The 14,199-nt window shown below is 34.1% G+C and overlaps 1 protein-coding gene across 7 annotated transcripts in view; it reads right to left on the reverse strand.

The window, feature by feature from the left end:
• Positions 1 to 14,199, reverse strand: part of RAP1GDS1 (Rap1 GTPase-GDP dissociation stimulator 1) — a 155,926-nt gene that overhangs the window by 22,439 nt on the left and 119,288 nt on the right. For all 7 annotated transcript variants that reach the window (XR_013827936.1, XM_079919282.1, XM_079919285.1 and 4 more), the window contains 4 exons: positions 4,432 to 4,575; positions 3,515 to 3,646; positions 2,191 to 2,325; positions 698 to 823 (listed from right to left, as the gene is read on the reverse strand). Coding sequence is in view for 6 of the 7 variants with exons in the window: in XM_079919282.1 (XP_079775408.1) it covers positions 698 to 823; positions 2,191 to 2,325; positions 3,515 to 3,646; positions 4,432 to 4,575 (537 nt within the window). In the remaining variant the exon portion in view is untranslated. The remainder of the gene's footprint in view (positions 1 to 697; positions 824 to 2,190; positions 2,326 to 3,514; positions 3,647 to 4,431; positions 4,576 to 14,199) is intronic.

Consider the following 14,199-nt stretch of genomic DNA (forward strand, 5'->3'; position numbering starts at 1 on the left):
TAAGAGTGTGAAGGAAAATTACAGGTCTGAAAACAGAACACAACAATTTTATTAAAGCAAGAACTGCAAATATTCCGTATCTGATGGACTATTGAGATTTTCTATTCAGTTGTGGACTTCTATACAAAAACAAAATAAACAACTTTATACTCTTTTGGCTCAGCCTGGCAGTGTGTTAGTACTTTGGAAAACTGTACCGAAGAATTTTTAGCAGTACTCTAAGGAATCAGTATAGAGAAGGTTTAGAATTTAGAAGGAAGTAAATAAATGTAACTCATCCCAAGGATTGGTTTTCATTATTGTTTCTGTAAACAGAAAAATGATCTCCCTGTTTGCAAAACAAATTTAAAAAAATTTTGACTGTCACTGTATTGCAACTTGATAATTTTACAAGGTAAGAAAGGGTATAAAAATTGCCAGAACATAAAAACCCCTCAAGAACCACTAATAAATTAACCTAAAATCAGATTATATGTACTAATAAAGAGAAATGCAATATAATTTCCATTGAAAGTCAATTATAACAAGCATGGAAATTAATGAATGGGGGTTCCAAAACCAATCTCTTTTTGTCTTTTATTTGCTACTTATCTTTATGATTACATAATTCTGAAAGCTAAAAACAGGTCCTTTTTCCACTAGAGGCACATTAAGACTATTATACCAAAAATGCACCTTGAGAAAGCATTTCTCTTACCTTGTGCATCTATTAACATTCTTAATGTTCCCAGGAGTTTGAACTGAACTGGGGGCATTTCAGATTTAAGAAATTTCAAAACTGCCTCTGTGACGCCAGCTGATAACATCTTTGCTTTATTTATAACTAGAGAGAGAGAAAAAAAAAAACACTGGTTAAAATGATAGCATTTTTGATGATAATCATTCAATTCAATATACATTTTTTGAGTGTCTTATTATCTTAAGGCCCCATGTTATATCTGTCTACTTAAAAGCAACATTGTTACTTTTCTGTTAATTTTAAGAATGGAACTGGGAATGGGAGGGCTAGGGGATAAGTATCCTATTTGTCTACAGGAGCACAACATACAAAATCACACTTACTTGCTTTTAAAATCTAATCATAAACTAATAATTTGTAAAGGAAATCTGATAATGTTGCCTTCTTATTTATGAAAAGCACAATTCCTCAACTTTAATAAATGTTTCTTTTTACCTCTGTCCTGGACCCAACTGTTAATATAGATATTATAGACATTAATAAACAATATTAATCTGCTACATGAGCCAAATTGATTTTATATAGATTGCATTTTCATATAGTTATACTATTTTACCTAATCAGAAATTTACCTTTAGAAAGTAGAATAAAAGGATAGTTTCAACTATATCCTGTATTAGTTCCCGTGATAATGTGATTTCAAAAGCCTTGTAATCCAAAAAGGCACATTAAGGCTATTTAAAAAAATTGTACGTCTGCTCGTAGGGAAAAAGAATTCTTAAAAGTCATTCTTTAAGGGAGTCTGTTAATTGATACCATTATCTTACCTCAGCTGAAGATGCTTAAAAAATCTTAACTATACAATATGATGAAAATCTAGGAGTTCACAAAAAGTAATAGAATATTTGAATAATCTGAAAAAGGAAGATTATGCTTGTATAGTCTCAGAAAACTTCTTTAACATATGATCTCCATTTATTAGTAAGAAAAATGTAAGCAATCTGAAGACTATTTTTCTTTTCTTGGTCAGGGCAGGTCCACAAATCACATAAATATCTTCCCAAAACGACAGATCTTTATCTCTTACACAGTTGGCTCCCATTCTTTCTTTTTTTAATTAATTTTTATTGGAGTATAGTTGATTTACAATGTTGTGTTAGTTTCTGCTTACAGAAAAGTGAATCAGTTGTACATATACATATATCTACTCTCTTTTAGATTCTTTTCCCATATAGGTCAGTACAGAATATTGAGTAGAGTTCCCTGTGCTGTACAGTAGGCACTATTGCTTTCTGAGCTATTGACCTTGGCTTTGATGTTGTTTCAGAGCAGTTTCTATGACTGAAACCACGAATTTCATTTAAATAATAGATTAAAATATTGGACTGCACTGAGAACGAGATAAAAGCATTTGAGCTAATAAAGAGGCACCGATACAACTGTCTCAAAGCACCCCATCTCATAGATGACTTTTAGAATAAATCTCATTGGCTCCCATTCTTAAGTCTTACCTGGAATGGCTAGGTTTCTGAGGGCACTTAGGGCCGCGTGCTGCACAGTTACGTTTCCATCTTCTACATGTCTGTCCAGTAAATCCATAAGTTTTTCTACAATTCCATTGTCTACCATATGGATACAATTTCCATCTAAATAACAACAAAAAACATTTTTTCCCTCTTTACAAATATCTATAAATATTTTGTAAAACTGATGCCTGCCCATTATCTACATTAGGGAAAATGGAGCTATAGGAAAATAAAATGAATTCCATCTCCTTCTTACATCAGATTTACAGATTTTTTTGTTTACTGACTGAGAATCCGATTATAAGATTCTTAAAACAGATAAAATTTTAAAAACTGGCCAAAATTTTAAAAACTGGCCAAAAGTCTCTAGCTGAATTCCTGATAATATATCAGAAGATGAGTAAGTAGAAACCACATGCTTAAAATGTCCTCCAATAGTTTCCATTTATAGTGAAGTATGCCAGTGTTCTGCAAACGTTACACTGACAGTACTCTACATTTTGTCATCATGGCTGATATTTAAATTATTTTTTAAAGACAGAATTTCTGAAACATTTATAAAGCAGAGAGAATATTATAATGAACTACTATTTACCCCCCATTTAGCTTCAATAATTATCAATATTTTGCCAGTCTTAATTTCATCATTAAGGACTTAATGATGGTCCCCAGAAGGAAGGAAGGAAAAATGGAATAAGTCATCTATTATAACATGCTATAACAACAGTTAATACTCAAATAAAATCAAATTAAAAACAAAAATAACTCGTATTTCCTAGACACAGTATAAGTTTCTAGAGGGAATAGCAGAAGTGTCAGACTTCAGAAATATACATGGAGGTCTGGTGCCTCTGAAATTTTATTTAAGTAAATATTCTATCTTAAACCAGAGGATTACCCATGCTTAGATTTTATAGGTGTAACACTATAAATGAGGCACAATAATGAATACTCAGATTATTAAATCCAAAATAAAATCACCAGGCAAAAAAGTATATCCTCCCAGATCAGATGTTTATTAGAAGGGACTCAAGTTTATTCATCTCTGAAGTATACAGTACTCAAAAGAAAGACTTCATAATCACTGTTCATGACCTTCAAACTATTAGAACTTAGTTGAATTGCATAAAATATGTAATTTGTTGGAAAAGTCAATATTAGTATTTCAGATTTCTGAAAAATTAAGGTAGTATTACACACAGATACTGCACACGCTTCTGAACTGTTTTAGGTTTAGTGTACCTTATGGCAAAGCAAAATTTAAAAATACAGAAGGTCTGATTTAATAAGGATGAACTCATATGCTTACCATTTCTGGCAAAATTTGCAATTGCCAATGCTCCAGCAAGCTGTAGCTGGTGGTTATTTGATGGAATCCAAGACAGTACCCTTTGAAACACATTACCTTTTCCTCCTTCAAATAATTTCTGCATGGACTCATCTAGAGGTAAATGCAACAGGTAAGAGGAAAATACTTAGAAGTAACATATCCCTATTCTTAACTGAATACCCAATTGGGAAATCACATAGATACTTTACAATCTATAATTCACAAAGGGAAAAGTAATGACTCTATTTCTTAAATAAATTTATAAATTTATTTATTTTTGGCTGCGTTGGGTCTTCGTTGCTGTGCGCAGGCTTTCTCTAGTTGTGGTGAGTGGGGACTACTCTTCGTTGTGGTGCACGGGCTTCTCATTGCGGTGCCTTCTTGTTGCAGAGCATGGGCTCTAGGCGCACGGGCTTCAGTCGTGGCACGTGGGCTCAGTAGTTGTGGCTCACAGGCTGCAAAGCGCAGGATCAGTAGTTGTGGCTCATAGGCTTAGTCGCTCCACGGCATGTGGGATCTTCCCGGACCAGGGCTCGAACCCGTATCCCCTGCATTGGCAGGCGGATTCTTAACCAGTGCACCACCAGGGAAGTCTCAGTAATGACCCTTTTTCTAATAACCTTTTAGCAGATACTGGACAAAAGGGCTTAGAATTTTTCTAGTCTAAGTTCCAAGTAGCCATCTCGCTTTTAGTCCTTTGGTGCCACAGCTGTCTCTTCTATATGACAGCTCTTTAAATACTGGAAGATGTATTTAAGGTTTCAAAATCAACAAATCAACAGGATTAAATGTGACAGGAAAATGAGAAAATGCCTAATATAGTACTTATAAAAGAGACGATAAATTTTTAAATATCTGACAGTCATGTTCTTTCGTTGGCATAAATTACAACTCACCTCCAAGAAGTAATAAAACCATTAGATCTGAAGCGGTTTTGAGCTCAGCAATATCCTCCTCTTTGTCACTATCCACTTTCTGCTGAACAATCTCTAGTAGACATTCTACCAGGCCTGCTTCAACCAGCTGTAGCTTAATAGCATCTAAAGAATAATGTGAACAAAATAACCAAAATTTGAGATGAAATAGGAATTCTGGTATAAGCAATTTAATGTAAAGAATTATAAAAAAAACCAAAAAAGTGCATGATTTAGATAACACACCTCTGAAGATTTGAGTTTCAAATGGGAGTATCTGACAGTGCAGCTTAAATACACAAAAGCTTTATTTCATTTCTATTTGATATGATGTCACTTTTCACAATGTCTGGCAGCAACTAAACAAATTGATTCTCAGCACTGAAGGTAAGTAATATCATTCTACTGTTATTCTAGATACTATGCTCACATTTAAAAGGCAATACTATAAAATACTGCACACTGTTTAAAATAAAACACACATAACTGTTAAAGTTAAAACACATTCACTAATGGAGTTTGAATACAAAGATACTAAAAAGAGGTATTAGTGAATTTCAAAGTATATCACAAGTATTTACATTTGGATTCATATTTGTACAGATGTTATTTTTCTAGGGCAGTTAATTAATTTGTAACTTTCTGAACTTGAAAGTCATGTTTTTAAAAAGCGTTTCAGGTTTTCATTAATTTGAAGCTTTCTTGGGTGATGGGTACATGGTGGTTCATTATATTACAATCTCTCTACATCTGAATAGGTTGTTTTTTTAAAAAAAATAAATTTATTTATTTATTTATTTTTGGCTGCGTTGGGTCTTCCTTGCTGTGTGCGGGCTTTCTCTAGTTGTGGTGAGCGGGAGCCACTCTTCGTTGTGGTGCACGGGCTTCTCATTGTGGTAGCTTCTCTTGCTGCGGAGCACGGGTTCTAGGCGCGTGGGCTTCAGTAGTTGTGACACGTGGGCTCAGTAGTTGTGGGTCGTGGGCTCTAGAGCGCAGGCTCAGTAGTTGTGGTGCATGGGATTAGTTGCTCCACAGCATGTGGGATCTTCCTGGACCAGGGCTCGAACCCATGTCCCCTGCATTGGCAGGTGGATCCTTAACCACTGCACCGCCAGGGAAGCCCTTGAATAGGTTTTTAAATTTTCACAATAAAAGCTGAAAGAAACAAATATCTTTCAAGTTTTCTAATGGATAACAAACTAAGGAATTTTAGAGACAGAATTTACATACCAATTATATTTTTTAAAATTATCTTCATAGCAAACTCTGTGAGCCTATCAAATCGATATTGTTTGTACCACTAATATCTTAACTATTCTTTCATTATAGAACTTACTTCGTTGAAGATTTTATATTTGCATCCATATCTGTCTCCCCCAATATACCTCATTCATCTTTGTGTTTTAACCTAAATTGGCCTACTTAAATATTTTGGGTATATTTGATACTGCTTAAGATAAATGCTGATCAACTGACCTCAGAAATACATTTGTTACACATAAATTTTTTAATTTAAATTTTATTTTCTAGTTGGATTTTATTTTAGTCTTCAGTTTCCCTAAGCTGTATATGCACATATCTACAGCAATGGCAGTTCAAGTTTTTTATTTGGAAGAAACTTTTTTATTTGGAAAGACTGTTTTCATACTTAAGACTTGTTCTTTCAGACAATTTTAATGTGTAAAAGTTTGGCTTTTTTCTATCACTAGTATCGCTGATATTCTTTAGCATATTATTTCAGAATACACAGAATATTCAACCTGTAATATTTTTTTAAAAGGTATACTTGCACTGTGCCATGCTCAAAGTAGGGAGTTTCCTTGGTTACAGAATGACATAAGTAGAAATGTGTGGCGACTAGAATTGAAAGCCACAATGAAAAAGCCTTAAAAATACAAAAAACCTTGAATTATACAAATCCCAGTTTAAATGTTGGAATCACTCTCCTTTGCATACAAGGAAAACCAAGGATGATATGCTAAGGCTAGTCCAGAAACAAGTTTTCAAAAGTATCATTCAGTCCACAACACAGTTATAAAACACAAGTGAAAATAGTGGAGGACAAAACAAATAAGAGAGAAAAACACTGTTATTTTGAAATATTGCAAGGAAGGGTACAGGTCATTCTCTGGCATAAAACTGACTGAAGGTCACAATGAAAATTTCCTATTTGGCCAAACCAACAAATGAGAGGAAAAATAAATTTCTTCCTAAAGAATAAGATCTAAGGCATTCAGAAGATTTTAAATGTGTCAGGATTAAAGTTTAAGATCTTTCCTCTCAACAGTTTAACTGTAATCACATATATATGTGGGAGGCTTAAATTGCCTTATTAAAAAGGATAAATGCGGCATTCTGCCAAAGTAGACAGCCCAGCACACACTGATCAATACCATTCTGCCCAAGGACATCTATCTTTATCACCACCGTTTGCATATATACGTACACATATGTACATACATGTATCATATATATGTACAGGTATATGTGTATAAATGTATATTTGAAAATCTTTTCTAAGTGGTGAAAAAAAGCCCACAAATGCCGCAGAGTGCATAAAATATACGTTACTCTTAATCAATTATTATTACTAAGTAAATAACTGTGTAACTATCACCTAGATCAAGAAATTCATTGCCAACAACCCTGGAAGCCCCTCTGTGCTTTACTTTTTTCTATCACTTATCCCTCCCTTTCAAATCACCATGCTTTTTAAGGTAATCACATCCATACTTTTATAGTTTCACCAAATAATCATTCCTAAAAACTATAGTTAATTTTAGCTTTTTTGTAACTTCATATAAATGGAATCATAAAATATGTATTTTTCAGTGTTGGCTTTTTCCTTTTAATGTTTATAAGATTCATCTACACTATTGGTTATAGCTGTCTTCATTCTTTCAAAACTGTGTATTTTTCCATAATATGGATATACCATAATTTATTTATTCTACTGTTAATGGATATGAGTTGTTTCCATTTATTCATTATTATAAATAATGCTGTTATGAACATTCTTGTAATGGCTCCTGGTGCACATGTACCCATTTCTGGGTACACACCTAACAGCGGAATTGTTGGCTCACAGGGAAGGCATATCTCCAACTCAGTAGATACTGTTCTCTAAATTGTACCAATTTACACTCCCATCAGCACTTAATGAGTTTCCACTGTTCCACACCTTCATCAACACTTGGTATTATCACTTTCCGGTAAGTATACAGTGGTATTTTATTGTGGTTTTATTTTGCAGTTCCTGATTTTTAATGAGCTGAGCATATTTTCATGTGTTTATTAGCCACTTGGATTTTATCTTTTGCCTTCTTAAATCGTTTGCACATTTTCCCACTGGGTTTTCTACATTTTTCTTAATGATTTGAGGGAGTTTTTCTATATATTGTACACATCAGCCCTCTGTTGGTTACATGTGTTGTAAATAAATTCTCATCTACTGTCATGCTTTTCACTCTTAATGGTGTCCTTTGAGGAATAAAAGTTTTTCCTTTTAAAATAACAAAATTTATAAATTTTTCCTTTATAGTTACAGCTTTTTGTGACTTAAGAAAACTTTCTGTACTCCAATGCTGTGATGATATTCTCCTATCTCATATTTTAAGATAAACTTTCTTGTTTCAACTTTTACATTCAGGTCAATAATCTATCTGAAGTGAAATTTAAAAAATAGTACTGGGACTTCCCTGGTGGTGCAGTGGTTAAGAATCTGCATGCCAATGCAGGGGACACAGGTTCAACCCCTGGTCTGGGAGGATCCCACATGCTGCTGAGCAACTAAGCCCATGCGCCACAACTACTGAGCCTGCGCTCTAGAGCCCACGAGCCACAACTGAGCCTGCGCACCTAGAGTCCATGCTCCACAACAAGAGAAGCCACCACAATGAGAAGCCTGCACAGCACGATGAAGAGTAGCCCCCACTCGTTACAACTAGAGAAAACCCATGCGCAGCAACGAAGACCCAACGCAGCCAAAAATAAAAATTTTAAAAAATTTAAAGAATAAAAATAGTATTAAGTGGGATTGTATGAGTGTCTCCAACAGTTTTTTTTTCCATTCCCAGCACTGTTTATTAAAAAGATTGTCCTTTCAATATAGTTTTGCAGTGACACCTTTTTTTCTTAGTAAAATAAACATCTACTAATGCATCCATTTGTTTCTGGGCTATCCTGTTCCACTGGTCTTCTTGTCCATCTTTGAACCAATACCACATTGTCTTTTAAATACTACAGTTTTATCAGAATGAAGTTTTATTATTGTTATGCAATAAAATCAGTTCTGCTACCTTAGTCTCTTTCACAGTATCTTGGCTACTCTTGGTCTTTGGGATTTTGATGAGAACTGCCATAAGATCAATATGGTGAGATATAAGATCATTACAAAATCAAGGTTTCCAATCTATGGAAGTGATATAGCTTTGCACTTATTTAGATTTTAATTTCTCTTGATGACTTTCTACAGTTTCCTTACACATTTTTTATTTATTTATTTTTTTCAAATTTCATTTGATGGTATTTCCAAGATGACATTAAAAAGTAACAATTCTAACCATTTATTGCTTAAACAGGAAAAGTTTTTTTAAAAAGAATAACACCAAAATGGGCTTCCCTGGTGGCACAGTGGTTGAGAGTCTGCCTACCAATGCAGGGGACACAGGTTCGTGCCCCGGTCCGGGAAGATCCCACATGCCATGGAGCGGATAGGCTCGTGAGCCATGACCGCTAGGTCTGCGCATCCGGAGCCTGTGCTCCGCAAGGGGAGAGGCCACATCAGTGACAGGCCCGTGTACCGCAAAAAAAAAAAAAAAAAAAAAAAGAATAACACCAAAACTGTATCTGTTAAAAGACTGTCATTGCCTCATACAGTCCCACCCTCTTCTTGAAATTGCAACACAACCTCTAGATTTCACAAAAAGAGAAATCCAAAATGTGGTATCTTCATAAAGAAATGGCACACAGATCTATGTGTTTTACCCAATGGCTTCAATAATTTCTTTGTCTGGGTCAGTATTGGTTTCTGCAGAATTGGAATGCTGTCTGGGATAATGACTATGGGTCATCTCTCCATTTGTAAGTTCAATCAAATGAAACACTTGCTTTTCAAACAACTAGCAAAGAAGAAATGAACAATGAAATCCAGTATTTGCTGGATATGAGGGTTGTTGACAACTAAGAATAAATAGAATAAATAATTAAAGTGAAGTAGGCTTATATAACAGAATGTTATGCATAACTCTTAAAACATATTGTTGAGCAACAAAAGTTAAGAATACAAGGAAACTTATAGAAAAATGTCACTTGTATAAATTATAAACAGATACATTCATGAAACTATATCAATACAATTTCACATAAGCATACACAAACACATCTATTACATGCATTAAAGTCGAATCCTCTGGTAAATGGTGTGCCTGAGGAAGACAGTGGTGGGGAAGAGCTAAGGAAGAAGGCTACAAAGAGAGAGACCTTGTTTAGATTACACATCTTTTATTAGTCCATTCTTAAGTATTCCTTTTTTTTTTTTTTCGCCACACCGCACTGCTTGCAGGATCTTAGTTCCGTGACTAAGGGTCAAACCCAGGTCCCTGGCAGTGGAAGCAAGGAGTTCTAACCACTGGACCGCCAGGGAATTCCCTTAAATACTTCATTTTTTATACAGTGTATTTATTTATTTATTTATACTTCATTTTTAAACAGTGCCATTTTAAAAAATATATTTTCTGTTTTTGCTGGTATGTAAAAATACAATGCTTTGGTTTTTAGATGTTTTTGTCTTGCCTGGCAACCCAACCAAATTCTAATTTTAAAAATTATATCTATATCTATATCTATATATATATATGTATTTTTTTTTTTTTTTTTGCGGTACGTGGGCCTCTCACTGTTGCGGCCTCTCCCGTTGTGGAGCACAGGCTCCGGACGCGCAAGCTCAGCGGCCATGGCTCACGGGCCCAGCCCCTCCGTGGCATGTGGGATCTTCCCGGACTGGGGCACGAACCCGTGTCCCCTGCATCGGCACGTGGACTCTCAACCACTGCACCACCAGTATATTTTTGATATACATAATCATATCTATGAATAATGATAGTTTTATTTCTTTCTTTCCTATATCTTTTCTTTCTTTTTTACTCTACAGCACTGGATAGTTCCTACAATACAATAAGAAATAAAAATGGGGATGACCTTTCCTATTCCCAATCTTAAAAGGAAATGCTTTTTGTTATACCACTCAGTATGATGCTTTCTATAGGCTTCTGTTTATATATTCTTTTCATTCTCTTCTAGTTATGGTTTGCAAAGAGTTTTTAAAAATCATGGAAGGATGGTTAATCTTCTAAAATGCTTTTTCTAAATGACAAGATCATTTGATTTTTTCTCCTTTATTAAGTTTTAATGTGATGAATTATATTGATTGCATTTGGAATACTAAACTACTTTATATTTCTAGAATAAATCCAATTTGGTATGATGATTAATTTTTAAATATATTATTGGATTTTGTTTGCTAAAGTTTATGGGAATTTTGGACCTATGCTCATGGTGAGACTGGTCTTTAATTTTTATTCTTGTATTGTCTTTGTTGGTATTTTATTAGTTATTAGCTTCACAAAATATATTGGTGAGTATATCTGCTTTTCCTATTCTGGAAAAAAATTAAGATAAGATTACTCAGCTTTTCTATTCTATATCACCCATACTTGAAAATGTATTGGCATCAAATTTTCATAACATTCTCCGAATATCTTTAAGATCTGTAGTGAGATCTCTGTTTTCTTGATTTTGGTTATTTGTGCTTTCTCTCTTTTTTTTTTCCTGATTAATCCTACTAGGGATTTACCAGTTTTATGATGTCTTTTCAGACTCAACATAGGCAAGTATATGCTTATATTGCATTACATATATTCTATTTTATTAATTTCAGTTCCTGTATTTCCTTCCTTCTATTGTAATTTCTTTGGGTTTCATTTATGTTTTCCCTCTCTCAATTCCTGAGGTTAATACTGAGCTCACTGATGTTAGCTTTTTCCTTTTCTATTATATTCATTTAAAGTGAAAAAAAAAATCCCTCTAAGTATGGCTTTACCTGCAACACACAAGATTTGAGATAGTGTTCTCATTTTCATTATTAGAAAAATGTTCTAATTTTCTTCATGATTCTTCTTTGAACTCCAAGGTATCTGAAGTGTATTTCTTAATATCTAAACAAATGGGGATTTCCTAGTTATCTTTTTATTATTAGTTACTATTGTAATTCACTTAGATCAGAGAACATACTCTAAGATTGCAATCCTTTGATATTTTTCCCATCAGTATACATGTTTTAAATGTTTCATATGTACTTGAAAAGAAAGGGCTCTGAAGCAGGGTGCAGTGTTCCAAAATACGTCCATTAAATCAATTTTCTTAATCATGTTGCCCACATTTTCTATATTCCTATTTTTTAATTTTTGTTCTATAATGATTTTTGTGGATATTTAGGGTACCTCATAGTTCTGAATATTTTTGCTTCATATCTTTTGACATAATGTACATTTTTATAGCTTCCAGGAATTGGACCTTTTATCATGATAAAGTCACCTTCTTTATCTCTACCAAGTCTTTTAATATTAAAGTCTCTTTTATCTGATATTAATATGACTACCTCAGCCTTTTTTAGGTTTCAATGGTATATTTTTTCCAATCTTTTTAATCTCAACCTTTTATATCTCCTCATACTTAAGAAGCATTGCTTGTTTAAAAAAAAAGCTGGTTTTTTAAAAATCAGTTAACGATTAGTCTTTTAACTAAAGCATGCAGGCCACATACATTTAATGTAATTAATGAAATACTGTGTCATAAATCTAGCAGATTTTTTCTGCCCTATTTTTACCCCCTGTTCCATGTTCCCTTTTCTCTCTGCTCTTCTGTTAATTAGGATTGATGGGGTATTAAAACAAAAAAAATCTTTCCATAAATCCTTCCATTAGTTTGGTAGTTACACACTGGTTTTAAAAATTATTTTAGTTCACCTTAAAATTTGAAATCATTTATTCACCAGAATCTAATAGTACTTTCCTCCATGTAGTACAAGGGTCTTGGGACTCTTTAACTACTCTTACCTCCCTCCAGATTTATACACTCATTCTGTGGTGTACTTTAGATTATACACATATACATTTTAAACTTCACAGTGAATTATTTTTATTATTTTATATATTCAATGTTCATGAGTTTACACACATTTACTGGGTTATTTTGCTTCCTTCTCCTCCCTTGTACCTATAACCTTCCTTCTGGAGTCAGTTTCCTTTTGTTTTTGGAATCATTTTCCTTTTTTCTAACAAACATCCTTTATAATTTCCTTTAGTAAGGGTATATTGGTGGTGAACTTTCGCAGTTTCTAACCTGAAAATATCTTCATTTTGCTTTCAGTTTTGATGGGTATTTTCACTGGGTTTAGAATTTTAGATTGAATTTATTTTCTTTCGGCACACAGAAGATGTTTGTCATCTGGCTTTCATTGCTACTGTCGAGAAGTTAGCTGTCAAACTTTTGCCTCTTTTAAGGTAATCTATATTTTTCCTGGCTACTTTTAAAACTTTAGTCTTTTTTTTTTTTTGCAATTTCAATATGATGTATCGAAATGTGTATTTCTTTTTATCATGTTTTAAATTCATTGGGCTTCTTGAATCTTTGATATCTTTCATAATTTCTGGTAAGGGTTCTGACAAAATTTCTTCAAACTTCTGCCCTCCCATCTGCCCTCCTTCTGGGACTCCAAAAAATGTATATGAGACCCTCTCACTTTATACTCTGTACCTCTTATTCTCTCTTATGTATACTGGGTCTTTTATTTCTCTATATTTCATTCTGGATTTTCTTCCAATCTATCTTCCAGTTCACTGGTTCTCTAATTCAGCTATATTTAATCTGCTGTTAAACTCAACTATTAGGTTCTTAATTTTTTTTTTTTTTTTTTTTGCGGTACACGGGCCTCTCACTGTTGTGGCCTCTCCCGTTGCGGAGCACAGGCTCCAGACGCGCAGGCTCAGCGGCCATGGCTTACGGGCCTAGCCGCTCTGCAGCATGTGGGATCTTCCTGGACCGGGGCATGAACCCATGTCCCCAGGTGGACTCTCAACCACTGCAGCACCAGGGAAGCCCTATTAGGTTCTTAATTTTGGTTGTATTTTTCAATTCAGGAATTTCCAATTGCTTCTTTTTCAAATCTGCTATTCATTCCACTTTTTATAGTTTCTAGTTTCCTTCTAAAAATTTTAAGCTTGTTTTTAACTCTCTGAACATAATAAGCATACCTGTTTTGAGTCAAAGTCTAATAATTCCAGTATCTGGAGATTTGCTGCTGTTTCCTGTTCTTTGTGCTGATTCTTGCTTACAATGTCTTGTCTCCTCATGTGTCTGGTCCTCTTTGATTGTGTGCTAGACACTGTATTTGAAAAATTATTTATATGGGATGGTTTCCTTACTCTGGTTCCCTCTTATTCCTAGAGTGTATCCCTTAAGATTTTTTGCTCAAAGACAGGAATAGTTTACCAGTGTTCACACTGTTGGTAGGCCTGGTACTCCAACTTTTATGACCTTTTTGCCCTGCAAGGGTACATAAGTGGAGTTCAGCCTACTGGCTGCCTTTTCCAGATTGGCATAAGAATGTATAAGCTACAGAACCATCTTTGCCAAGATTATAAAATCAAAGAAACTTGGAAAGTAGCTTTGGCCAATGTAGATATAGTTATG

The sequence above is a fragment of the Stenella coeruleoalba genome, assembly GCF_951394435.1.
Source record: "Stenella coeruleoalba genome assembly, chromosome: 4".
NCBI lineage: Eukaryota > Metazoa > Chordata > Mammalia > Artiodactyla > Delphinidae > Stenella > Stenella coeruleoalba.